The 26,201-nt window shown below is 40.3% G+C and overlaps 5 protein-coding genes and 2 non-coding genes across 8 annotated transcripts; 5 read left to right on the forward strand and 2 right to left on the reverse strand.

Annotated features, from left to right (window-relative positions):
- Positions 1 to 2,643: 2,643 nt before the first annotated feature.
- Positions 2,644 to 2,716, reverse strand: trnak-uuu (transfer RNA lysine (anticodon UUU)). Its single transcript has one exon. It is a non-coding gene; the product is annotated as a tRNA-Lys (tRNA).
- A 2,108-nt stretch (positions 2,717 to 4,824) lies between these two features.
- Positions 4,825 to 4,897, reverse strand: trnak-uuu (transfer RNA lysine (anticodon UUU)). The gene has a single exon. It is a non-coding gene; the product is annotated as a tRNA-Lys (tRNA).
- A 118-nt stretch (positions 4,898 to 5,015) lies between these two features.
- Positions 5,016 to 10,763, forward strand: gatc (glutamyl-tRNA amidotransferase subunit C). Of its 2 annotated transcripts, none has more exons than XM_054611342.1 (5): positions 5,016 to 5,332; positions 5,432 to 5,482; positions 6,534 to 6,703; positions 6,865 to 6,968; positions 10,456 to 10,763. In XM_054611342.1, the coding sequence occupies exons 1-5, from the start codon at positions 5,186 to 5,188 to the stop codon at positions 10,515 to 10,517; spliced, it is 534 nt and encodes a 177-aa protein (XP_054467317.1). In that variant the 5' UTR covers positions 5,016 to 5,185; the 3' UTR covers positions 10,518 to 10,763. The 2 variants fall into 2 exon arrangements, with proteins under 2 accessions (XP_054467317.1, XP_054467318.1); XM_054611343.1 differs by having other exon boundaries at positions 5,016 to 5,314; positions 5,429 to 5,482.
- A 368-nt stretch (positions 10,764 to 11,131) lies between these two features.
- On the forward strand, positions 11,132 to 12,119 carry LOC129100844 (polyubiquitin-like). Its single transcript, XM_054610363.1, has 2 exons — positions 11,132 to 11,239; positions 11,351 to 12,119. Exon 2 carries the CDS (start codon positions 11,364 to 11,366, stop codon positions 11,835 to 11,837), a length of 474 nt encoding a protein of 157 aa, XP_054466338.1. The 5' UTR covers positions 11,132 to 11,239; positions 11,351 to 11,363; the 3' UTR covers positions 11,838 to 12,119.
- A 4,076-nt stretch (positions 12,120 to 16,195) lies between these two features.
- LOC129100845 (polyubiquitin-like) lies at positions 16,196 to 17,159 on the forward strand. Its single transcript, XM_054610365.1, has 2 exons — positions 16,196 to 16,277; positions 16,389 to 17,159. Exon 2 carries the CDS (start codon positions 16,402 to 16,404, stop codon positions 16,873 to 16,875), a length of 474 nt encoding a protein of 157 aa, XP_054466340.1. The 5' UTR covers positions 16,196 to 16,277; positions 16,389 to 16,401; the 3' UTR covers positions 16,876 to 17,159.
- A 2,614-nt stretch (positions 17,160 to 19,773) lies between these two features.
- On the forward strand, positions 19,774 to 21,014 carry LOC129101305 (polyubiquitin-like). Its single transcript, XM_054611058.1, has 2 exons — positions 19,774 to 19,881; positions 19,990 to 21,014. The coding sequence occupies exon 2, from the start codon at positions 20,003 to 20,005 to the stop codon at positions 20,474 to 20,476; it is 474 nt and encodes a 157-aa protein (XP_054467033.1). The 5' UTR covers positions 19,774 to 19,881; positions 19,990 to 20,002; the 3' UTR covers positions 20,477 to 21,014.
- Positions 21,015 to 25,121: 4,107 nt separating this feature from the next.
- LOC129101055 (polyubiquitin-like) lies at positions 25,122 to 26,048 on the forward strand. The gene is made up of 2 exons (XM_054610655.1): positions 25,122 to 25,228; positions 25,336 to 26,048. The coding sequence occupies exon 2, from the start codon at positions 25,349 to 25,351 to the stop codon at positions 25,820 to 25,822; it is 474 nt and encodes a 157-aa protein (XP_054466630.1). The 5' UTR covers positions 25,122 to 25,228; positions 25,336 to 25,348; the 3' UTR covers positions 25,823 to 26,048.
- Positions 26,049 to 26,201: the final 153 nt, after the last annotated feature.

Genomic DNA, 26,201 nt, shown 5'->3' on the forward strand with positions numbered 1-26,201 from the left:
TCTTAAGTTATTTTTCATTATCCAGTGAACCTCTGTATATTTTGTAAAGTTTAGTCCCCTTGATTTTTGTCTTGTATTGTCCGGCGCCTTTCTGTTGAATTAAATGTTACTTTCAGCTTGAATATGACTATGAAATATGAGGATCAGATGAGATAGTGAAAACAGTTTGTCAGTGACCAAATGAAAAGTTTTTTGGCACCAAGTTATTGAGATTCTTTAGTGTGTGAGTGACTGAGACAGAGAGATGAGAATGAAAGGTACAGTTGACGTTAGAGCAAATCTGTATTCATGTTTTGGCAGATTATGGGCTTGTGAGGACATTCAATATATATAGATATGCTTTTAACCTCTACATAAATACTAATGTGGGCCCTGAGTTACCGACACTCATGCTCGTCATTCATAGCCCAAAACTTTCACACTCAGTTGGTGTTCAAGTGTTGTTTCATGAATGTGGTAAGATGAATTGCTTTTTAATATTGGCGTTTCTGTGAAAGCTTACTGCTGTCAGAAAACCTATTTTTTAAATATATTGTAACATTTATTTAGCAAGTATTTATTTGTTCATTTTCTCATTCAGATGCCGCTTTTGTTGTAAAGCTGATATTTTTATTTTGTGGCCAGTTATAAATGTGCATTGTAAAACAATCAAAATCTATACTGAGAGTTCATATATAGTATATATTAAATGGTATATGTTTTTACAATAAAACAATAAAAATGGAATCATCATTATTTTTCCAAACATCTTGTAATGTGTATTTTACTCAATTTGATCAAACTGAGGTGAGATAATCATAGCATATCAGGTAAGTAGAGGCTTGTTAAACATCAAGAGAAGCTGGAGACGAATAGTTTTAACCTAAGGGACAAAAGCAACGGAGGTCTTTGGTTTAGTCTTCTAGGAAATGTAGTTTATGAGATTGGTGGTTGCACCTTCACAATCTGGGATGATGACGTTCCCCTTTAGGTCCCTTTTGACCCCTGGATCCTCTGAAGAAATGGGCTGTTGATTTAAGGATCTTGGCCAATCCAACTCTGGCTTTTGAAGAAAGACTTGTCCCAAAATCCACCTGCTACATGCTGGAAACTGATAAGTTGTCAGACCTCTGGAGGCTTCATCAGCAGAATTGTTCTTTAAGCTGATGTACCTCCACTGGACAACATGTGTTGCCTCACCAATAGAAGCCACTCTATCTTCCATGAAGGTGTAAAATCAATTGGTCTCATTACTGATATACTTCAGGACGGTCTGACTGTCTGTCAAGAAGCAAGACTTCTCCAACTCAAGTTATAGTTCCTTCTTCAGCATTTTGTCAACTTTAACAGCCAACACAGCAGCTGTAAGTTCAAGGTGATGAATATTTGTCTGTTTTAATGTTGCAACTCTTGCTTTGCCCAAAGTAAATGCAAGATGTACCTTCTTATACTGGTTCTCCAACCTCCAGTAGGACACTGTGCCATAACCACCGTCAGCTGTGCATGTTTGGGTCCTCTGAAGTCTGAAGCGAGTTTGCATTAAAGGGAGTTATCAGTGAAGAGAGATAAGAGTGGAAGTAGGGAGGATATACAGAGATAACCCAGGTGAGAAAATATTACATTTGATGAGTGTTCAGTTTAAACTCTGGTTAATTAAAAAAACATATCTATGCAGCTGCAATCCATGACAATTGTTTCATAAGCAGCTCCCAGGAATGGTTCTCCATGAATATAACTGTCTTCCAAATCAGTGACGCCACATTGTATTTCTGTGGATTCCGTTTCAACAGTATCAGAATAAATATCATCAATTTTCAACAAATTGTTTTATTAGAGGCGCTTCCACAAATGCTGCGCTATGTTGAGTGGGTGCACAAAGCCTGTGCACTTTGTTTGTTCACACAACACACTGGTAATCACAAGACAAGTTGAGCGATAATCTCTTCATTTCACTTTGTATGAATCCATAGAAAGTCAACATAATCGATAATGAATTGATTGCAATACAGCATCATCCTCAAAGCAGCCCACTGGCGATAAATAACCGAAATAAATAAAATGCAGAAATAAATGAATACATGCTGATATACATACAAAAGTACAGAAATGCTAAAATAAATACGGAATAACTTTTATAAGTAAAATAAGTATTTCATAGACCTTACAAAAGCCTTTGATACAGTTAACCATAATATTTAATTGGAAAAGTTGCATAAACATGGTTTTCATGATGCTACATACAAAAAGTTAAAAGTGATGTCTCGAACAGAAGACAGTCTGTTTTAGTTCAAGGGTTCATCATTCCTTATATATATTAATGATTTGTCTAATGTCTCAAAAAACCTTATACCAATAATGTTTGAAGATGACACAACTCCTCGTTCTCTAGATGTAGCACTCCACTACTGTTGTAATAGGTGGTTAGCAAGCTTTTTTTTCTCAGAGAAGAAACGAACATAACATAGGGCCATTCATTTTGTTAGAGTTTGTTTACTCTTTAGTAGCTAGTTCAGTGGAATATTTACTCTCCTAATATCTCGTTACTGACTTTAAAAGTTTTTCCTTGTTAGCATCATCATTGTAGTATGCCAAGGTCGGCTTTTCACCACAGCTCTCAAGTGAGCACTACTTATAACCCTGAAAAGTTAAAAAAAAAAAAACTTCCGCCCGAACAGGGACTTGAACCCTGGACCCTCAGATTAAAAGTCTGATGCTCTACCGACTGAGCTATCCGGGCTCTTCACGGCGCCGACGTCGTGGACACATTTGTAACAATTTTAATTAATTATTGATTAAATGTAAAATATCGCTTAATTTGTGAAAGATGAGAATTAAAGAAAAAGAAGAAGAGTGACTGCAGTGCAGCTCTGCCACTCTTTGCTTTTCCGGTCACACATCGCTCTGGTTCTGTTTTGTTTTGCTATTTTAGTTATTTATGCTTTCAGGCCAGTTCCACAAACACAGGCATCACTTAACACTCACACATACTTTCACTGATTTTCACACTAAATACTTAAATTCTTCAGAACATCTGAATTCTAATGTATTGGTATGCTCAGCAAACATTTGATAGGGAAATCAGGTCAAATGGGATAATACTGTTTCTGATCCTTTTCATGTGGCGAATGGGGTCCGTCAAGGAGGAATATTATCCCCTATTCTTTTTAATGTATATATTGATGACCTTTCAAGACAGCTAAATGAATGTACAACAGGATGTATTGTGGGTGATCAAGTTGTGAATCATCTCATGTATGCTGATGACCTGGTTTTACTTTGTCCATATTCTGCTGGGTTACAAGAGCTGTTGAGGATATGCACACAATATGGAAGAGAATTTGACATCAACTATAATTCCAAAAAGTCTGTAAGGTTGTTGTGGTGAGATCTAGAGAGGACAAAAATCCTCTTTTCCTGCTTTCCACCTGTCTGATGGCCTCTTAGAAATATGCAGGGAATTAAAATATCTAGGACATGTCTTCTCAGATGATCTCATGGATGACGGTGACATTCGTCGTCAATGGTGTAAAATATATGCACAGGCCAACGTGATGTTGAGGAAATTTTCCATGTGTTCCAGATGTTAAGTGTGCTTTGTTTAGGGCTTATGTCACGTCGCTGTATACAGCTCATCTCTGGTCTTCTTACAGAGTGAGAAGTATGCAGAGTCTGTGTAGTTGTATATAATGATGCCATGAGGTTGTTGTCTGTGTTCCTAGGTGGCACAGTGCTAGCCAGCTATTTGTGTCCTCTAATGTACCTACATGTCAGGCACTGTTACGTAGTTAATGTTCAATTTCATGTGTCGATTGGATTTATCAGAAAATAGCATCATTATAGCCTTAACCAACCCTATGATGGGATCGGTTCACATCCAGGAATATAATAATAATTGGCATGATATGCTTGCACCTATTTTAGTACAGTATTTTTGAGTATGTATTTTAATGTGTCATATGTCTGTGTGTATGTTGGATGTGAGTGGACCATCTGAGTTCATAATAAAGATTTATTATTATTATCTGTTTAGGTTTTTAAAAGAGCTTAAGTTTACTGGTTCCCTGTTTTTCTGTCTGTAAATATTATATTTCAGTTATTGTGTTTTTCTACTGTTTTTATTGCTTATTTATAATACTTGGGTTTTTTTTAGTTGGTTTTTTTTCATTTTTTTATTTTTATCTTGTCTTTCTTTACTATGTCTCTTGTGTGCACTTTAACTCTATGCTGCTGTAAGCCTGCAAATTTCCCCGCTGCGGGACTAATAAAGGATTATCTTATTTTATCTTATCTTTACAGATATTTTTGCTCGAGTTTTTTAGTTTTTTATTTTATAAATGAAGTAAAGAGCCACTGCTCTACTGGTAAATCATGTATGTAAGAGCTACCGTCACATAAAAACAGGAAAAAACAAAATCAACACACTTTGACTAAACTTGTCAATATGTACAGTATGTATTTTGAAAGGATTTACACCATCTACATTTAGAAACACTGAGCCAACTAGAATATACTATTGTTATTGTCTTTTTTCTCTGTGTTAATTATGTCTTGGCTAGCCAGCTATCAGCTCGGCTGTCCAGATGAAGTCTTTTTGGGATCCTACCTTGTTATCTCAATACAATTAACTCCAAATCCGTGGCCAACTTCGACAACCGACTTACTGTAAACTCAGTTTGTCAACCTGTCATCGGCAGCTTTGTCAAAAACGGAGATAATGAAAGCTGATAAGATGGAGAATTTTCATAATGAGCCATATGATTGATTGGCAAGTTTGGAGAAACGAAGAAATGAGTAGATGTCGTTTCATGAGACTAGACGCTGTTTTGCAGTGACGAAAAATACATCCGCCCGAACAGGGACTTGAACCCTGGACCCTCAGATTAAAAGTCTGATGCTCTACCGACTGAGCTATCCGGGCGCTCAGCAGCATGCAAGACCCTATCCACTAAATATATATGAAGTACGACCAATACTGTCGGTCTAGAAGCGAAGACGGAAGGAAGTGGATGTTAAACATCTCGCTTTCCCTAGTTTAACCCATGAGTTCTAGCTCCCCTGGACTAGCTACGAGGTTAGCTAGATGTATGCTAGTTTAGACCTATAGACAGTCTAAGACCTAAACCACAGCAATGATCATCATGGCGAGTGATTAAATACTAAGTTTTTGGAAAATACGAGCGTATCTGGTTACCTAATTGTCCTGAAAATGTCATTGTTTAGTATCGCTGCTAGACAGTCAGTGAAAAGCTATTCATTTAACCTGTTAACAAACCAGGGATACTCGGTAATAAACGTGGAGAGATACACCACAAATGCAACGCGTCTGTTAAGCTCTCAACCACGTCACTGCAAGGTAAATTAAAGGTCCATCATTTAAATTGCAGTCGGTTTATTTTGTAGCCAATACAGAACATTTACTTTTCAGCCTTGTTGCCTGTGTGTCCTCTAACAGGTACCAGAGGTCGCTACATGGGAACTAATAGCAGAGGACCAGCTTCCTCCGGTAACGTTATGCTCATGGTTACAGCTTTTACTGTATTCGTAGTGGTTTGTAGCACTTATTATATTCGTATTAGTCTGTTGCAATTATTGTTTTAGTAGTAATTTGCCTCTGCACTATACTTTTGCTCTGGTTTATGCTTTAAGATGCTTGTTTAAGAAAGGAGATGCACTTATGACTTCTGGTGACTAGTAGTTCTCTTGAATACCTATGTTGAGTACACTTATTGTAAGTCTCTTTGGATAAAAGCGTCTGCTAAATGACTGTAATGTAATGTAATGTAATGTAATAAGGCTTGGTGACCTGTTGACGCCTTGAAATGATTGTTAGATTTTAAATATTGGTTGATAATATTGATTCATACTAGTCAATAAAAAAAATGCCCTCCTAATTATTTTTAATGTAATTGACGAAGGACAAAATCTACAGAAATCCAAGGAAGTCGAGAGCCGGAAACGGAGGCAGCTCGCCTTCAAAGTAAAGGTTGAGGGTTTTCAAACGTGTGAAAAAATGTAATTTAGCTATCCTTAAACTCACTTCACTCACTGGAGCAGTAAGTGAAGTGAGTTTAAGGATAGCTAAATTACATTTTTTAACTATTTGGGTACCCTTAATCTGACATTATTCATTACATAATGTGAACAATGGCAGATAAATTGAACTTCAGGCCCAGATCAACGGTCCTCGTTGGGTACCAAAATGTATTCAGAGGTTTATCTGTAGCTAAAGAGGCTTCAACAGTCTTTAACAGTTCAACAAATCAAGTCTGGTAATGAATTCACTCCTGTTTCCACAGACCGCAATTCATTGTTGAGCTGCGGCAGAGGATTAGTAAAACACAAAGAGAATTGCTTACTTTAGGCTGTAACATCGTTTCTTGTATTTCAACAACAAAACAAAACGGCAGAGATTACCAAGGACCAAAGGTCAAGTTATGGGGCATGAGGCATGACAATGTTTGCTGATTAGATGTTATTAATTGATTTTAATAACTTTATTGAATGGTTACTCACAGATAAGGACATTCTTAAGCAACACACTATTGATTTTACAGCCTGCATATATCCCTGCTGATCTGGTGGACAAACTGGAGCGACTGGCCTTGGTTGATTTCCGCACCAAACAGGGACTGGCCTGTCTGGAGAAAGCTATACGATTTGCTGATCAGCTTCATGTTCTTGACACGTCAGGGGTTGAACCAATGGATTCAGTTCTGGAGGACACGTATGTTACAGACTGTTAATGTAAAACACTGCATTTTGCATGTGGGCCTTTAAATCACAGTTATAACCAAATAACATAACAAATAAACAACAATAGCTCAATTTAAACTCTTCTGACGCCTATAATATTAATGTAATTATGTTTTATCCGTACACATTCAGGGCATTAACACTGAGGGATGATGCCGTGATGGAAGGGGACTGCGCCGAAAAACTCCTACAGCTCTCCAAAAACACAGTTGAAGAATATTTTGTGGCACCACCAGGTAGGGAAAAAACCTGAATCACATTTGTTTTGAAACATCATTGTTGATTTTTTTTTTTATGATTATTGAGATGATAAATAAATAAAACTATAATAAAACACTAAATAAAGCCTCACTTCCTGCTGAATTAGGACATACACTTGCGTGTAGTATATATATGCCCCTCGCATAAATACTTATGCTACTGTCCTCACTGTATTTCTCACCTTTAAATGACTCATATTTATACTGCTGTCTGTACTTATACCTGCACTTTATATTTTGGCATCTCCTGTTCATGTTCATAACTATTCATACTGTACATATCTAAGTGTTTTCATATCCACACGTTACTATTTATTCTTTCACTAACAAAGACCACGCTTATCACGAGATAGGTTATGACTGATTTATTAAGAATGTGAGTCAGAGGGATGAGTTAGGGAAGGGGTTGGAGGGATGAGGGGATGAAGGGATAAGGGTTGAGGGATGAAGGGGTAGGGGTCGAGGGATGAAGGGATGAAGGGAAGGGGTCGTGGGAAGAAGGGATGAGGGTAAGGGATGGAGGGTAAGGGAAGGAGGGGTGTAGGGTAGAGAAGCAGGGACGGTAAAGAAGGTTGATGACTGATGGTGGGAGGAGAGCGATGGTGTCCGGTGGCTGGCAGGAACAGGGGGATTGGAGACTCTTGGGTGGGGGCTGTCTCTCCGGAAGGTCAGGTGGCGCAGAGTCCCCAAAAGACAGCTTCAAGAGGACAGGTGCCGGTGTGCGTTTCTGATGTCATTTAGGTTGGAATGGATGTAGGTGTGGTACGCGGGGGACGACCAGCGGCCGAGGGTCTTGATGACGTGGTCGGGGATTCCTTGGCTTGAGGCGGTGGAGGCGGCCCCGATGCGGAATGAGTGGCCTGAGTAATGTTCCGGGTGTATACCGGATTTATGGAGGATTTGGCGGAAGTGGTGGTGAAACCAGGTTCTTGTGGCCCCTTTGCCTGTCTCTGTGATGAAAAGCGGGTCCTGTGGAGAAGTTCCGCTGGCTAATCTTGCGCTTATGTAGTCACATATGGGTTCGAATGGACTTAGGTATGAGTTTAGTCGAAAGATGTAGATGGGCTGGGGCGGACCAGACTGGTTGGTCTTGCTGCGTTTGAGGTGGTAGATGATGGTGTCCGGATGGTGGATGGAGATGTCGGACATGGTGGCGTGTTGCGATGGATGGTGGTCAGAGTTCTGAGCGGTGAATTCCGAGCAGCGCAGGAAGCCGAAGAAGGCCAGCAAGAACATGGACTCCAATGCTTTGTCCATGAAGGGAGATAGGTAACCTGAACGGAGTGTTTGGATGCAGCGGGTAAGGAGGTCCGAGGTGAGGGGCAGACGTTTAGGCGTGGGGTGTGGTTCGGCTTTACAGAGACCTTTGAGTAACATGGTGATGTGTGAGTGGGACGCAGCTGGACAAGGAGTGCCTGAGGAAAGTTTGGCGAAGAAGTTGATTCCGCTTATGTAGACCCGTATAGTGGAAGGCTTGATCTTGAGGAGTGAATGGGCGAACGTGATGAAGTTCGTGAGGGTCAGGACGTCGAGTGAGGGGAATGGAAGGCCGAGGGAAGCGTGGAAGGCTTTAAAGCTATTCCATCCGGTGAGGTATGATGAGAGTGTTCTGGGGGTGACGCTGTTGAGGATGGCGTCTTGGGAGGCAGAGATTAGGTGTTCTAGTAGCGGGGTCAGTTGAAGATGGTGGCTGAAAACGGTGGGACCGGAGTTGGCAGAGGGTCCGCGGATGGCGCCAATCGTCTGAATTTCTGTAAAGAGAAACGAGAAAGGGAGTCAGCTATGGAGTTTTTGTGACCTGGGATGTGATAGGCTCGGATGATGAATTGTTGCTGGGCCGAAACCAAGGTGAGTCTACGCATGAACTGCATTATGTCTAGACAATGTGACCGTCCTTTGTTGATGATGTCTACGACGGCGCTATTGTCTGAATATAAAGCGATTGTCTTTTTGGCCCATTCCCGGCCCCAAAGAATGGCTGCTATGACTACCGGATACATTTCAGAGATTGCCGAAGAAGGGGTGAGGGATGAGAATTCGTGCGGCCATTCGGCTGAAAACCATTTGCTGCCGTAGAAGCCGCCGAAGCCGATGGAGGGGGCTGCGTCTGTGAACAGCTGGATGTCTTCCGGCTTGGTGATGTGGTCATCGTAAAATAAAGAGATGCCGTTCCATGAGGAGAGGAACTGGTGCCACAGTTTTAGCTCCGTTTTGCATGCTTTGTCCAGGGAGGCGTGGCCATGGAGATTTGGGACAGAGGCGGCGACTGAAAGGAGGTGGGACAAGAAGGATCGACCTTGGGGGATGATGCGAATGGCATAGTTGAGGTGGCCTAACAGTGAAAGGAGTTGGTGTTTGGTGCATTTGGGGGCCAGGAGGTAATTTGAAATGAGTAAGGAGATCCGATTGATTTCTTCGGTAGGTAGGGATGCTTGGAGTGAAACTGAGTAGAGGGTGATGCCGAGGAATTCGAGGGGGTGCTGGGGCCTACGGTTTTCTCTGGAGACAGAGGAACGCCGAGTTCCTTGAACGCTGAGGTTAAAGTGTTGAGGCCGTGTGCTGGGGGTGAGGAAGGTGGCGTGACGGTGAGGAAGTCATCTAAGAGGTGGATGACGTACGGAAGTTTATGGACGTTGGTCAGGATCCAGCAGAGAGCTTCGGATAAGCAGTCGAAGATTTTTGGGCTGAGTGTAGTTGTGTTGGGAGTCCGTGAAAAGTTTTTAAAGTTTTGCTTTCCTGTCGGACTTATTGAACGGGATGTTGCGCTGGGTGAGTACGTTCTTTAAACGGGAGACTGTCCACTTGGAGATGTGGGACGTGTTGGCGCTGTGGCGTGGTGAAGGAGGGTCAGGGTGGTTTTGCCCGTCGTTCGAGCACCTGGATCTCGAGCGGATGGGAGAGCGGCTTCGGGGAGGGACGATGTCCCTCGCGCGCCGAAGTCGAGTTCTCCCCCTGGGGCTGTTGGAAGGCGAGGGACCGACGGCCTCGGAGTTGTCCGGGGATGAATGTCGGGAGCCACGAGGAACGTGGATGGTGGAACGTAGCCGAGGTTGCTGGCGACGAAGGATGGTGGGAGAAGGTTGGAGCCTCGGGACTTCGGGGGTGAGCTTGTGTTCTTCGAACAGCTCGTTGTCAGAAGGGTTGAGGAAGAGTTCCTGGTCCATGGTGCTTGGGTTCTTGTTGTGTTGTCTCGCGATTCTGACGTCATGAGGAAACAGAGTCAAGGAGGAAGTGGATGGATTCGTCATGCTTAAATACTTTGTGCAGAGACAATTAGGTGTTCAGGGCGTGGTCATTATTCCCGAACTACGTTATTTAAAACGTCATATAAATACTCTGAACATTACTCTTCAATGACAAATTGAATCTCAAATAAATAATAATGAAATTATACCTTTTTTTCATCCTGTTTTGTATGTAAATGTGAAGATCCTTAACTACTGTTTATTTTTTCTCATCGTAGGAAATATCCCTCTACCAAAGAGGGAGGAGAGGGCCACCATGCTGAAACACTCAGAATTATGACATCTATTACTAATTTGTTCTCATTGATTGTGTAAAATAAAAACCTGCTGGAAAATGGGTTAAGATTTGTTATTTTTCAGTTTCATTTCACAGCTGCAGTATTGATAAATGTTGTTTTTGTTTCAGTATCATTTTTTTGAAAGTGTGAGTGAGCAGTGTGTTGGCAACCTGTGACATGAGGGGATTCACTGCGATGGCAGTACATTGTTTTAAATTGTGATTTACATTATGATCTTTAGAGTGTGTCCTGTTTTCATTCTAGTGTTGTTTAACTGTTTAACTTTAATATATATATATATATATATATATATTCCTACTGTTCTCTTTCTTTCTGTTTTGTTTCCCTAGAAAATGTGAAATCATATGACATGTGTGGTTTAAAATAGACTATGACGTGTTTCTCATGAATCATCAGAATATTTTTTTGCTTTTCTTGATCTTAACTGGATGTACCTGATCTGACCTCGTAAACGCATGAACATACCACAAGGCTGTGTTATGATCACAAAGATGCAGCGCCCATAACAGAGGAGTCACGTTGGGAGAATAGAAACCGAAAGATATCTAGGCAGAGAGGGGATAACGAATCTGACGTAAAGAGGAGGGTGTTGATCAGCTGAGGCAGACTGTATATAAACTGTGGTGATCCGAAACCTCTGACAGCAGCTCGAGAATCGTCTGACTTGAAGCTTTCCAGAGGAATTTGCTAAAGTGATCTCAAGGTAAGAATCTGTCTTTGTCAACGCTGTAATGAAATACACTGTGGTACTTCAGTGGAAATATTATTATTTTATACTTGACTTATTTTAATAAAGTATTAAATTATGTTTCAGGTGTCTTTTCATCATGGATATAACCATTTTTATGATGGATGGGACTGCCCACACACTGAGTGTGAACCCACAGGCCACAGTGGGCTCCCTGAAATCCCTGATCCAGCAGAAACTAGGAGTTCGCTCTGAGACGCAGAAGCTGGTCTATGTAAACGGCATGAACACTGTCCTCAGCGACGACTCGACACCCATCAGCCACTACGGCTTGAACTCTGGAGCGAGGGTCTCCCTGCTGGTGACCCAGCCTGCGACCATCCAGGTGTTCCTCAGAAACGAAAAGGGGAAGACGAGCACCTATGACATCAAACCTGGCGAGACTGTGGGCAACTTCAAGAAGAGGGTCCAGTCCAGAGAGGGGGTCCCTGTGGACCAGCAGAGGCTCATCCACCAGAGCAAAGATATGACGGAGGCGGGGTACAAACTCTCAGACTACAACGTCGTATCGCACAGCACCATCAACCTGAGCCTCCGCCTGAGAAGTGGCTGAGGACACTTCTGGTTCATCGGAGTTGATTTCCTGAACATTCCTTTATTTTATTTTAATTAATGATATAGCTTCAAATTGTTCTTATTTATTTGTATTTTAATTTGGAAAAATCAATGCATTCCTCTGTTTAGGCTTATGTATTCCGTAACGTTTTACAAAATAACGTTTTAAGGCTTAATTCTTTATTTGGTTTTGGTAGTACAAATATTTTATCCACTCAACATGTCATTATGTTAACTGCACACTGTTAAAAACAAATAAAAATAACTTTCCAAATATGAATTTGCATGTCTCCTCCCCTTTCCTTTCGGTCTACCATTTCCTCCGCTTAGGGTTCGTGTACAGACCACAACCAGAAGGAACCAGAAGGAACCAGAAAGGCACACTGAAGCATTGTTTTAAAATGTACATTATACCAGTTATTAGGAGACTTTTTCTATCGTATAATTCAATGTTTACTATTACATCTTACAAGATTTTGGCAGGTAAAAAATAAATGTATTATGCTCTGTAATTACAAACAGTCATGTATCCAACATATCATAGGAGCATGTAATAATGGCTTACACTTGAATTAATTAATTATACGGTATGTGAGAATAACTATTCAGTATATAATAATAATAATAATAATAATAACTTTATTTATATAGCACCTTTTAAAAACAAGGTTTACAAAGTGCTTCGACATACCAGCCAGCAAGACAGTGCATAAGAAACAAAATGAAATAACAAGTGACAATCAAATAAACAAACAAAATAAATAAAATAATAAAATAAATAAAATCAAGTCATATTGGTAAAATATAGTAAACAAATATAAGATAAAATACCAAGACCAAATGAAAATGAACCAATAAAACGACGACATCACATAAAAGCCAATCTATAAAAATGTGTTTTAAGAGATTACTGATTCTGCAATCTCCTCCGGCAGGTCATTCATAAACCGAGGGGCCCTTATGGCAAAAGCACGGTCGCCTTTGGTTTTCAGTCTTTACTTTGGAACAACCAGAAGGGCCCCACCTGAGGATCTAAGGCTGCGAGCTGGCTCATACGGGGTCAACATTTCTCCTATGTATGTCAGGGCCAGACCCATCCATCCATCTTCCGTAACCGCTTATCCAGTTAAGGAGCCGATCCCAGCTGTCAATGGGCGAAGGCAGGGTACAGCCTGGACAGGTCGCCAGCCTATCACAGGGCAGACATATAGAGACAGACAACCACTCACGCTCACATTCACACCTACGGGCAATTTCAGAGTCATCAATTAACTTAACCTGCATGTCTTTGGATGCCGGAGAACCCGGAGATAACATGCAAACTCCACACAGAGCCCGGGAATTGAACCCGGGCCCCTCTTGCTGTGAGGCGACAGTGCTAACCACTACACCACCGTGCAGCTGATTCACCAGGGCTCCATTGCTGCGCTTTTTCTGGCCTCCAAAATCTGAGACAGTAGATTTCCTAAAGCTGTGAGGATGCCACTGAAAATATCAAGGACACACAACAACACACACCAATCAATATGCAACAGGTACATTCATGGTAAAATACTGCAATCAAATCAAATCAAGTGTCATTAACTTGTAAGGGGAGGTTTTTGGGGAAGATGCTGATTGGTTAAAGCCAAACATCACAAACAAGCACCAGGCTGCAGAACAGTAACTGACAACTGACAGTCAGTGAACAGCCAAAGCTACAGACCTCGTTACAGACTTAGTGAGGATGGGATACTTCTTCAGAAGAACCAGATATTGTTGTAGTAAACAGATATAAATGGACGCATTCCGGACGGGCAGTCTTTCTGCAGGCATTGTCAGTAGTTTAACTGTACAAGCATTACAACTTCAGGAATACCAGATCTGACGGGTGGAAGCAGCAAAGTTTCTTTTTTTCACATGTACAATTTTGCAAATTGTCAATAACAGACAGCAAAATACATACAGTCAAATGTACATGCCAGGGGGAGAGAAGGAAAGACAGACACAAAATAATACAAAATTAAAATAGAAAAACATAAATAAATACTACAAAAAAAGGAAAAAGAGGACACGAAGGCACAAATCCTGATTGTATAATTACAAACATATATCGAAGGCAATGCATGACATCCTGGTTTTTCTACCTTTTTTGTTGTAACAGCATTTAAGGGTTTTTAAATATAATTCAAACTCTTTGTAAAAAACACAAAAAATAGGCATTTGGCTTGTAAATGTACATTTATGTGTATGAAATTTGGCAAACATAATTAATAGATTTACACACGTGGACAAAATTGTTGGTACCCTTCCGTTAAAGAAAGAAAAACCCACAATGGTCACTGAAATAACTTGAAACTGACTAAAGTAATAATAAATAAAAAAATATTGAAAATTAACTAACAAAAATCAGACATTGCTTTTGAATTGTGGTTCAACAGAATCATTTTAAAAAACAAACTAATGAAAATGGCCTGGACAGAAATGATGGTACCCCTAGAAAAGATTGAAAATAATTAGACCATAAGGACATGTTAAACTAAGGTGTGTCCTCTAATTAGCATCACAGGTGTCTTCAAACTTGTAATCAGTCAGTCTGCCTGTTTAAAGGGTGAAAAGTAGTCACTGTGCTGTTTGGTATCATGGTTTGTACCACACTGAACATGGACCACAGAAAGCTAAGGAGAGAGTTGTCTCAGGAGATTAGAAAGAAAATTATAGACAAGCATGTTAAAGGTAAAGGCTATAAGACCATCTCCAAGCAGCTTGATGTTCCTGTGACTACAGTTTCACATATTATTCAGAAGTTTAAGGTCCACGGGACTGTAGCCAACCTCCCTGGATGTGGCCGCAAGAGGAAAATTGATGACAAAATGAAGAGACGGATAATATGAATGGTAACCAAAGAGCCCAGAACAACTTCCAAAGAGATTAGAGGTGAACTCCAAGGTCAAGGTCCATCAGTGTCAGATCGCACCATCCGTCGCTGTTTGAGCCAAAGTGGACTTCATGGAAGACGACCGAGGAGGACACCACTGTTGAAAGCAAATCATAAAAAGCGAGACTGGAATTTGACAAAATGCATATTGACAAGCCACGAAGCTTCTGGGAGAATGTCATTTGGACAGATGAGACAAAAATGGAGCTTTTTGGCAAGTCACATCAGCTCTATGTTCACAGATGCAAAAATGAAGCATACAAAGAAAATAACACTGTACCTACTGTGAAACATGGAGGAGGCTCGGTTATGTTCTGGGGCTGCTTTGCTACATCTGGCACAGGGTGTCTTGAATCTGTGCAGGGTACAATGAAATCTCAAGACTATCAAGGCATTCTGGAACGGAATGTGCTGCCCAGTGTCAGAAAGCTTGGTCTCAGTCGCAGGTCATGGGTCCTCCAACAGGATAATGACCCAAAACACAGAGCTAAAAACACCCAAGAATGGCTCAAAACATTGGACTATTCTGAAGTGGCCTTCTATGAGCCCTGATCTAAATCCTATTGAACATCTGTGGAAGGAGCTGAAACATGCAGTCTGGAGAAGGCACCCTTCAAACCTGAGACAGCTGGAGCAGTTTGCTCACGAGGAGTGGGCCAAAATACCTGTTGACAGGTGCAGAAGTCTCACTGAGAGTTACAGAAATCGCTTGATTGCAGTGATTGCCTCAAAAGCTTGTGCAACAAAATATTAAGTTAAGGGTACCATCATTTTTGTCCAGGCCATTTTCATTAGTTTGTTTTTTAAAATGATTCTGTTGAACCACAATTCAAAAGCAATGTCTGATTTTCATTAGTTAATTTTCAGTACATTTTTATTTATTATTACTTTTGTCAGTTTCAAGTTATTTCAGTGACCATTGTGGGTTTTTCTTTCTTTAACGGAAGGGTTCCAACAATTTTGTCCACATGTGTATGCCCTTTCCTTATTTTTTGTCATAGTTAAAGAATCCAAATATAACATTTTCATAGTATAGTATAAAATCTTTATACAAAACATCTCTGACCAGTCTTGAAACATTTCCCATAACTTTTTATGGAAGCGGCGAAGTTCAAGAGGAGTTGCCTCTTTCTGCCAACAGCGGTGAGTCACTGACGTAGCCACACCATGTGTGGTTTAAAATAGACTATGACGTGTTTCTCATGAATCATCAGAATATGTTTTTGCTTTTCTTTATCTTAACTGGATGTACCTGATCTGACCTCATAAACGCATGAACACACCACAAGGCTGTGTTATGATCACAAAGATGCAGCACCGATAACAGAGGAGTCACGTTGGGAGAATAGAAACCGAAAGTTATCTAGGCAGAGAGGGGAAAACGAATCTGACATAAAGAGGAGGGTGTTGATCAGCTGAGGCAGACTGTATATAAACTGTGGTGATCCGAAACCTCTGACAGCAGCTCGAGAATCATCTGACTTGAAGCTTTCTAGAGGACTTTGCTAAAGTGATCTCAAGGTAAGAATCTGTCTTTGTCAACGCTGTAATGAAATACACTGTGGTACTTCAGTGGAAATATTATTATTTTATACTTGACTTATTTTAATAAAGTATTAAATTATGTTTCAGGTGTCTTTTCATCATGGATATAACCCTTTTTATGATGGATGGGACTGCCCACACACTGAGTGTGAACCCACAGGCCACAGTGGGCTCCCTGAAATCCCTGATCCAGGAGAAACTAGGAGTTCGCTCTGAGACGCAGAAGCTGGTCTATGTAAACGGCATGAACACTGTCCTCAGCGACGACTCGACACCCATCAGCCACTACGGCTTGAACTCTGGAGCGAGGGTCTCCCTGCTGGTGACCCAGCCTGCGACCATCCAGGTGTTCCTCAGAAACGAAAAGGGGAAGACGAGCACCTATGACATCAAACCTGACGAGACTGTGGGCAACTTCAAGAAGAGGGTCCAGTCCAGACAGGGGGTCGCGGCGGACCAGCAGAGGCTCATCCACCAGAGCCGAGAGATGACGGAGGCGGGGAGCAAACTCTCAGACTACAACGTCGTATCGCACAGCACCATCGACCTGAACCTCCGCCTGAGAGGAGGCTGAGGACACTTCTGGTTCATATATCAGAGTTGATTTCCTGAACATTCCTTTATTTTATTTTAATTAATGATATGGATTCAAATTGTTCCTATTTATTTGTATTTTCATTTGGAAAAATCAATGCATTCCTCTGTTTAGGCTTATGTATTCCGTAACATCTTAAAAAAACTTGTTAAGGCTTAATTCTTTATTTGGTTTTGGCAGTACAAATATTTTATCCACTCAACACGGCATTATGTTAACTGTACACTGTTAAAAACAAATAAAAATTACTTTCCAAATATGAATTTGTCTCCTCACATTTCCTGTAGGCCTACCATTTCCTCCGCTTAGGGTTCGTGTACAGACCACAACCAGAAGAAACCAGAAAGGCACACTGAAGCATTGTTTTAAAAATGTACAATGTATCCATCATGTGCCTGGCCTATTTGAAATATTACATCTGTATTCAATAATTTTGGAGCCAGATGCATTCCTTTTCACATAATCTCTCTCTCTAGATGTTACTATTTTGCAACATGGATTAAAATACTTTATTTTTCATCCATTTTTGGTGTTTTGATATAGAGGGTGGCTGGGAGTTATTACAGGTAAGGCCTGTGCTCATAGAATTAGACAAAAGTCCAAAAAATGAATGCATGTACTGTTCAATCCACATTATTAAAAGTTGATATTTTTTATAATGAAAAATAATATTGCTTTGTCATTTTTGGCTTGAACAAAATGGTGCATCGTACTTTATCTTTGATAAATTCATAATACAAAGGGAGGGGTATAATTGCCAAAACCTAGTATGGTCTAGAAGACTTGGTTTGGAAATTCGTAAATTTCCAGGCTTGCCAAAGTAATCATTAAATCATTGGTAGGCCAACTGATAAACTGATATATTACTTACATTTGTGCAATTGGATCAAAACATTTTAGGCAGCCCTTAATTTTTTCCAACTGAAAAACCTTACATTTATTGTATTAAACATTCTTTGCTCCTTGCAAAAATACAAAGTGGAAAAAATGTATATTGCATCCTTATTTTTCCATCTGACATTAATGTTCAGAGTCTCAAAGCATTATCTTTGTACTGGAGCTTCACTTAAGAGAAAAACTGTCAGTCCAAGGTAAAAGTCCATCCAAGGGTTTGTGTGTTGTGCAGTTTAGAAAAGAGAAGTTACATAGCCCTCAGATAGTGACTCACACTCTGCTTTACGGAGAGCCAAATTATATAAAGATAAACACGTTCAAAGATAAGCCAGTTGCTGTTTCCCCAATTGCACGTAATGTTACTTAGTCACTTTAGCCTGTCAGGGAGAATTACCCATGGTAGAAGAGAAAATCTAATTCTATAACTTTGTCAGAATAGTTTTTTGCTTTTCTTCATCTTAACCCTCCTGTCGTGTTCGGGTCAAATCTGACCGATTTACAACTTTAATCAATCATAAATATTGTGTTTTACATCTGATTGCCTCAAGGCCCTATGATATCCTCCACACTAGGCATTTGAACATATAAAATTGCTGATCACTACTTTCATTGAATTTTGAGTGGTTTAGTCAACTTTGTAACACCCATGGTGTTCCCGGTCAAAAGTGACCGCCATAGGAAATTAATGGGAAACACTAGATTATGTCCATTCATCAGATGGAAAACAGCCCCATACACACCCACACATCCACAACTACACACCCACACATCCACAACTACACACCCACACATCCACAACTACACACCCACACATCCACAACTACACACTACACATCCACAACTACACAACTACACATCCACAACTACACAACAACTACACACTATCACATCCACAACTACACAACTCCACAACTACACACCATCACATCCACAACTACACACCCACACATCCACACACTACACACCATCACATCCACAACTACACATCCACAACTACACACCCACACACCACACTACACACCATCACACACAACTACACACCCACACATACACACCCAACTACACAACAACTACACACCATCACATCCACAACTACACACCATCACAACTACACACCACACATCCACAACTACACATCCACAACTACACACCCACACATCCACAACTACACACCATCACATCCACAACTACACACCCACACATCCACAACTACACACCCACACATCCACAACTACACACCCACAACTACACATCCACAACTACACACCCACAACTAAACATCCACAACTACACACCCACACATCCACAACTACACACCCACACATCCACAACTACACACACACGCACACCTGTGTGAACACCTGTTCACAGCCCCATATATAAAGTTGTACACATTTCAAACTTCAAACAAAAGAATCAGGTGTTTGTTATGGGAACCCATCTCTATCCCGCGCTTATGTGCCATCCTCCCACATGAACCACACCTTCCAGACTAAACAATGTTTCATATCTTCTCACTTTCCCCCTATATAAACCTTTATTTGTGCCTTGCTCTCATTTTACTCTGTGAACACAATGAGTAGGCGACTGATGAGGTGATTTTCTGTCAGAGAGGCTCTGGACCTAATTTAGCGATACATTTTCAGTTTCTATTCTTTGTATATTCACAGCAGTTATTAATGTAAACCACTAGTCTGAGACATTGTTTACAGCTTTAAAAGGTGTTAAATACAATTTGGTGATGATTAATGTTTTTTTTGTTAATGTAACACTAAAGTAAGGGGGGAGAAACGAACACGACAGGAGGGTTAACTGGATGTACCTGATCTGACCTCATAAACGCATAAACACACCACAAGGCTGTGTTATGATCACAAAGATGCAGCGCCCATAACAGAGGAGTCAGGTTGGGAGAATAGAAACCGAAAGTTATCGAGGCAGAGAGGGGAAAACGAATCTGACGTAAAGAGGAGGGTGTTGATCAGCTGAGGCAGACTGTATATAAACTGTGGTGATCCGAAACCTCTGACAGCAGCTCGAGAATCATCTGACTTGAAGCTTTCCAGAGGAATTTGCTAAAGTGATCTCAAGGTAAGAATCTGTCTTTGTCAACGCTGTAATGAAATACACTGTGGTACTTCAGTGGAAATATTATTATTTTATACTTTTTTTTTAATAAAGTATTAAATTATGTTTCAGGTGTCTTTTCATCATGGATATAACCATTTCTATGATGGATGGGACTGCCCACACACTGAGTGTGAACCCACAGGCCACAGTGGGCTCCCTGAAATCCCTGATCCAGCAGAAACTAGGAGTTCGCTCTGAGACGCAGAAGCTGGTCTATGTAAACGGCATGAACACTGTCCTCGGCGACGACTCGACACCCATCAGCCACTACGGCTTGAACTCTGGAGCGAGGGTCTCCCTGCTGGTGACCCAGCCTGCGACCATCCAGGTGTTCCTCAGAGACGAAAAGGGGAAGACGAGCACCTATGACATCAAACCTGACGAGACTGTGGGCAACTTCAAGAAGAGGGTCCAGTCCAGACAGGGGGTCCCGGCGGACCAGCAGAGGCTCATCCACCAGAGCCGAGAGATGACGGAGGCGGGGAGCAAACTCTCAGACTACGACGTCGTATCGCACAGCACCATCGACCTGAACCTCCGCCTGAGAGGAGGCTGAGGACACTTCTGCTTCATCGGAGTTTATTTTCTGAACATTCCTTTATTTTAATTAATGATATAGCTTCAAATTGTTCTTATTTATTTGTATTTTCATTTGGAAAAATCAATGCATTCCTCTGTTTAGACTTATGTATTCCATAACATAATAGTATTAAAACATATCCATAACTTGTTAAGGCTTAATTCAATAAAAACACTGTGCAATAATAGTTAATATAGTTTTTTTTTCTGTCTGTAAATATTATATTTCAGTTATTGTGTTTTTCTACTGTTTTTATTGCTTATTTATAATACTTTTTTATTTTTATTTTTTATTTTTCATTTTATTTTTATCTTGTCTTTCTTTACTATGTCTCTTGTGTGCACTTTAACTCTATGCTGCTGGGACTAATAAAGGATTATCTTATCTTATCTTATCTTATCTTATCTTAATTCTTTATTTGGTTTTGGCAGTACAAATATTTTATCCACTCAAAATGTCATTATGTTAACTGTACACTGTTAAAAACAAATAAAAATAACTTTCCAAATATGAATTTGCATGTCTCCTCCCCTTTCCTGTCGATCTACCATTTCCTCCGCTTAGGGTTCGTGTACAGACCACAACCAGAAGGAACCAGAAGGAACCAGAAAGGCACACTGAAGCATTGTTTTAAAATGTACATTATACCAGTTATTAGGAGACTTTTTCTATCGTATAATTCAATGTTTACTATTACATCTTACAAGATTTTGGCAGGTAAAAAATAAATGTATTATGCTCTGTAATTACAAACAGTCATGTATCCAACATATCATAGGAGCATGTAATAATGGCTTACACTTGAATTAATTAATTATACGGTATGTGAGAATAACTATTCAGTATATAATAATAATAATAATAATAATAATAATAATAAGAAGAAGAAGAAGAAGAAGAAGAACTTTATTTATATAGCACCTTTTAAAAACAAGGTTTACAAAGTGCTTTGACATACCAGCCAGCAAGACAGTGCATAAGAAACAAAATGAAATAACAAGTGACAATCAAATAAACAAACAAAATAAATAAAAAAATAAATAAAATAAATAAAATCAAGTGATATTGGTAAAATATAGTAAACAAATATAAGATAAAATACCAAGACCAAATTAAAATGAACCAATAAAACGACGACATCACATAAAAGCCAATCTATAAAAATGTGTTTTAAGAGATTTCTGATTCTGCAAGCCTTATCTCCTCCGGCAGGTCATTCATAAACCGAGGGGCCCTTATGGCAAAAGCACGGTCGCCTTTGGTTTTCAGTCTTTACTTTGGAACAACCAGAAGGGCCCCACCTGAGGATCTAAGGCTGCGAGCTGGCTCATACGGGGTCAACATTTCTCCTATGTATGTCAGGGCCAGACCCATCCATCCATCTTCCGTAACCGCTTATCCAGTTAAGGGTCGCGGGGTGCTGGAGCCGATCCCAGCTGTCAATGGGCGAAGGCAGGGTACACCCTGGACAGGTCGCCAGCCTATCACAGGGCAGACATATAGAGACAGACAACCACTCACGCTCACATTCACACCTACGGGCAATTTCAGAGTCATCAATTAACTTAACCTGCATGTCTTTGGATGCCGGAGAACCCGGAGATAACATGCAAACTCCACACAGAGCCCGGGAATTGAACCCGGGCCCCTCTTGCTGTGAGGCGACAGTGCTAACCACTACACCACCGTGCAGCTGATTCACCAGGGCTCCATTGCTGCGCTTTTTCTGGCCTCCAAAATCTGAGACAGTAGATTTCCTAAAGCTGTGAGGATGCCACTGAAAATATCAAGGACACACAACAACACACACCAATCAATATGCAACAGGTACATTCATGATAAGGTACTGCAATCAAATCAAATCAAGTGTCATTAACTTGTAAGGGGAGGTTTTTGGGGAAGATGCTGATTGGTTAAAGCCAAACATCACAAACAAGCACCAGGCTGCAGAACAGTAACTGACAACTGACAGTCAGTGAACAGCCAAAGCTACAGACCTCGTTACAGACTTAGTGAGGATGGGATACTTCTTCAGAAGAACCAGATATTGTTGTAGTAAACAGATATAAATGGACGCATTCCGGACGGGCAGTCTTTCTGCAGGCATTGTCAGTAGTTTAACTGTACAAGCATTACAACTTCAGGAATACCAGATCTGACGGGTGGAAGCAGCAAAGTTTCTTTTTTTCACATGTACAATTTTGCAAATTGTCAATAACAGACAGCAAAATACATACAGTCAAATGTACATGCCAGGGGGAGAAGGAAAGACAGACACAAAATAATACAAAATTAAAATAGAAAAACATAAATAAATACTACAAAAAAAGGAAAAAGAGGACACTAAGGCACAAATCCTGATTGTATAATTACAAACATATATCGAAGGCAATGCATGACATCCTGGTTTTTCTACCTTTTTTGTTGTAACAGCATTTAATGGTTTTTAAATATAATTCAAACTCTTTGTAAAAAACACAAAAATAGGCCTTTGGCTTGTAAATTTACATTTATGTATATGAAATTTGGCAAACATAATTAATAGATTTACACACGTGGACAAAATTGTTGGTACCCTTCCGTTAAAGAAAGAAAAACCCACAATGGTCACTGAAATAACTTGAAACTGACTAAAGTAATAATAAATAAAAAAATATTGAAAATTAACTAACAAAAATCAGACATTGCTTTTGAATTGTGGTTCAACAGAATCATTTTAAAAAACAAACTAATGAAAATGGCCTGGACAAAAATGATGGTACCCCTAGAAAAGATTGAAAATAATTAGACCATAAGGACATGTTAAACTAAGGTGTGTCCTCTAATTAGCATCACAGGTGTCTTCAAACTTGTAATCAGTCAGTCTGCCTGTTTAAAGGGTGAAAAGTAGTCACTGTGCTGTTTGGTATCATGGTTTGTACCACACTGAACATGGACCACAGAAAGCTAAGGAGAGAGTTGTCTCAGGAGATTAGAAAGAAAATTATAGACAAGCATGTTAAAGGTAAAGGCTATAAGACCATCTCCAAGCAGCTTGATGTTCCTGTGACTACAGTTTCACATATTATTCAGAAGTTTAAGGTCCACGGGACTGTAGCCAACCTCCCTGGATGTGGCCGCAAGAGGAAAATTGATGACAAAATGAAGAGACGGATAATATGAATGGTAACCAAAGAGCCCAGAACAACTTCCAAAGAGATTAGAGGTGAACTCCAAGGTCAAGGTCCATCAGTGTCAGATCGCACCATCCGTCGCTGTTTGAGCCAAAGTGGACTTCATGGAAGACGACCGAGGAGGACACCACTGTTGAAAGCAAATCATAAAAAAGCGAGACTGGAATTTGACAAAATGCATATTGACAAGCCACGAAGCTTCTGGGAGAATGTCATTTGGACAGATGAGACAAAAATGGAGCTTTTTGGCAAGTCACATCAGCTCTATGTTCACAGATGCAAAAATGAAGCATACAAAGAAAATAACACTGTACCTACTGTGAAACATGGAGGAGGCTCGGTTATGTTCTGGGGCTGCTTTGCTACATCTGGCACAGGGTGTCTTGAATCTGTGCAGGGTACAATGAAATCTCAAGACTATCAAGGCATTCTGGAACGGAATGTGCTGCCCAGTGTCAGAAAGCTTGGTCTCAGTCGCAGGTCATGGGTCCTCCAACAGGATAATGACCCAAAACACACAGCTAAAAACACCCAAGAATGGCTCAAAACATTGGACTATTCTGAAGTGGCCTTCTATGAGCCCTGATCTAAATCCTATTGAACATCTGTGGAAGGAGCTGAAACATGCAGTCTGGAGAAGGCACCCTTCAAACCTGAGACAGCTGGAGCAGTTTGCTCACGAGGAGTGGGCCAAAATACCTGTTGACAGGTGCAGAAGTCTCATTGAGAGTTACAGAAATCGCTTGATTGCAGTGATTGCCTCAAAAGCTTGTGCAACAAAATATTAAGTTAAGGGTACCATCATTTTTGTCCAGGCCATTTTCATTAGTTTGTTTTTTAAAATGATTCTGTTGAACCACAATTCAAAAGCAATGTCTGATTTTCATTAGTTAATTTTCAGTAAATTTTTATTTATTATTACTTTTGTCAGTTTCAAGTTATTTCAGTGACCATTGTGGGTTTTTCTTTCTTTAACGGAAGGGTTCCAACAATTTTGTCCACGTGTGTATGCCCTTTCCTTATTTTTTGTCATAGTTAAAGAATCCAAATATAACATTTTCATAGTATAGTATAAAATCTTTATACAAAACATCTCTGACCAGTCTTGAAACATTTCCCATAACTTTTTATGGAAGCGGCGAAGTTCAAGAGGAGTTGCCTCTTTCTGCCAACAGCGGTGAGTCACTGACGTAGCCACACCATGTGTGGTTTAAAATAGACTATGACGTGTTTCTCATGAATCATCAGAATATGTTTTTGCTTTTCTTTATCTTAACTGGATGTACCTGATCTGACCTCATAAACGCATAAACACACCACAAGGCTGTGTTATGATCACAAAGATGCAGCGCCCATAACAGAGGAGTCAGGTTGGGAGAATAGAAACCGAAAGTTATCGAGGCAGAGAGGGGAAAACGAATCTGACGTAAAGAGGAGGGTGTTGATCAGCTGAGGCAGACTGTATATAAACTGTGGTGATCCGAAACCTCTGACAGCAGCTCGAGAATCATCTGACTTGAAGCTTTCCAGAGGAATTTGCTAAAGTGATCTCAAGGTAAGAATCTGTCTTTGTCAACGCTGTAATGAAATACACTGTGGTACTTCAGTGGAAATATTATTATTTTATACTTTTTTTTAATAAAGTATTAAATTATGTTGCAGGTGTCTTTTCATCATGGATATAACCATTTTTATGATGGATGGGACTGCCCACACACTGAGTGTGAACCCACAGGCCACAGTGGGCTCCCTGAAATCCCTGATCCAGCAGAAACTAGGAGTTCGCTCTGAGACGCAGAAGCTGGTCTATGTAAACGGCATGAACACTGTCCTCAGCGACGACTCGACACCCATCAGCCACTACGGCTTGAACTCTGGAGCGAGGGTCTCCCTGCTGGTGACCCAGCCTGCGACCATCCAGGTGTTCCTCAGAGACGAAAAGGGGAAGACGAGCACCTATGACATCAAACCTGACGAGACTGTGGGCAACTTCAAGAAGAGGGTCCAGTCCAGACAGGGGGTCGCGGCGGACCAGCAGAGGCTCATCCACCAGAGCCGAGAGATGACGGAGGCGGGGAGCAAACTCTCAGACTACGACGTCGTATCGCACAGCACCATCGACCTGAACCTCCGCCTGAGAGGAGGCTGAGGACACTTCTGCTTCATCGGAGTTGATTTTCTGAACATTCCTTTATTTTATTTTATGTTAATTAATGATATAGCTTCAAATTGTTCTTATTTATTTGTATTTTCATTTGGAAAAATCAATGCATTCCTCTGTTTAGACTTATGTATTCCATAACATAATAGTATTAAAACATATCCATAACTTGTTAAGGCTTAATTCAATAAAAACACTGTGCAATAATAGTTAATATAGTTTTTTTTTCTGTCTGTAAATATTATATTTCAGTTATTGTGTTTTTCTACTGTTTTTATTGCTTATTTATAATACTTGTTTTTTATTTTTATTTTTTATTTTTCATTTTATTTTTATCTTGTCTTTCTTTACTATGTCTCTTGTGTGC

The sequence above is a fragment of the Anoplopoma fimbria genome, chromosome 13 (genome assembly GCF_027596085.1).
Source record: "Anoplopoma fimbria isolate UVic2021 breed Golden Eagle Sablefish chromosome 13, Afim_UVic_2022, whole genome shotgun sequence".
Lineage (NCBI taxonomy): Eukaryota > Metazoa > Chordata > Actinopteri > Perciformes > Anoplopomatidae > Anoplopoma > Anoplopoma fimbria.

Excerpts from the sequence above, each read along its gene's own strand:
- LOC129101305 (XM_054611058.1), top strand. The coding sequence starts at position 20,003 with ATGGATATAACCATTTCTATGATGGATGGGACTGCCCACACACTGAGT.
- LOC129100845 (XM_054610365.1), top strand. The coding sequence starts at position 16,402 with ATGGATATAACCCTTTTTATGATGGATGGGACTGCCCACACACTGAGT.
- LOC129100844 (XM_054610363.1), top strand. The coding sequence starts at position 11,364 with ATGGATATAACCATTTTTATGATGGATGGGACTGCCCACACACTGAGT.
- gatc (XM_054611342.1), top strand. The coding sequence starts at position 5,186 with ATGTCATTGTTTAGTATCGCTGCTAGACAGTCAGTGAAAAGCTATTCA. Across the intron at positions 5,483-6,533 it reads CAGAGGACCAGCTTCCTCCG|CCTGCATATATCCCTGCTGA; the intron begins GTAACGTTATGC and ends TTGATTTTACAG. Across the intron at positions 6,704-6,864 it reads GATTCAGTTCTGGAGGACAC|GGCATTAACACTGAGGGATG; the intron begins GTATGTTACAGA and ends GTACACATTCAG.
- LOC129101055 (XM_054610655.1), top strand. The coding sequence starts at position 25,349 with ATGGATATAACCATTTTTATGATGGATGGGACTGCCCACACACTGAGT.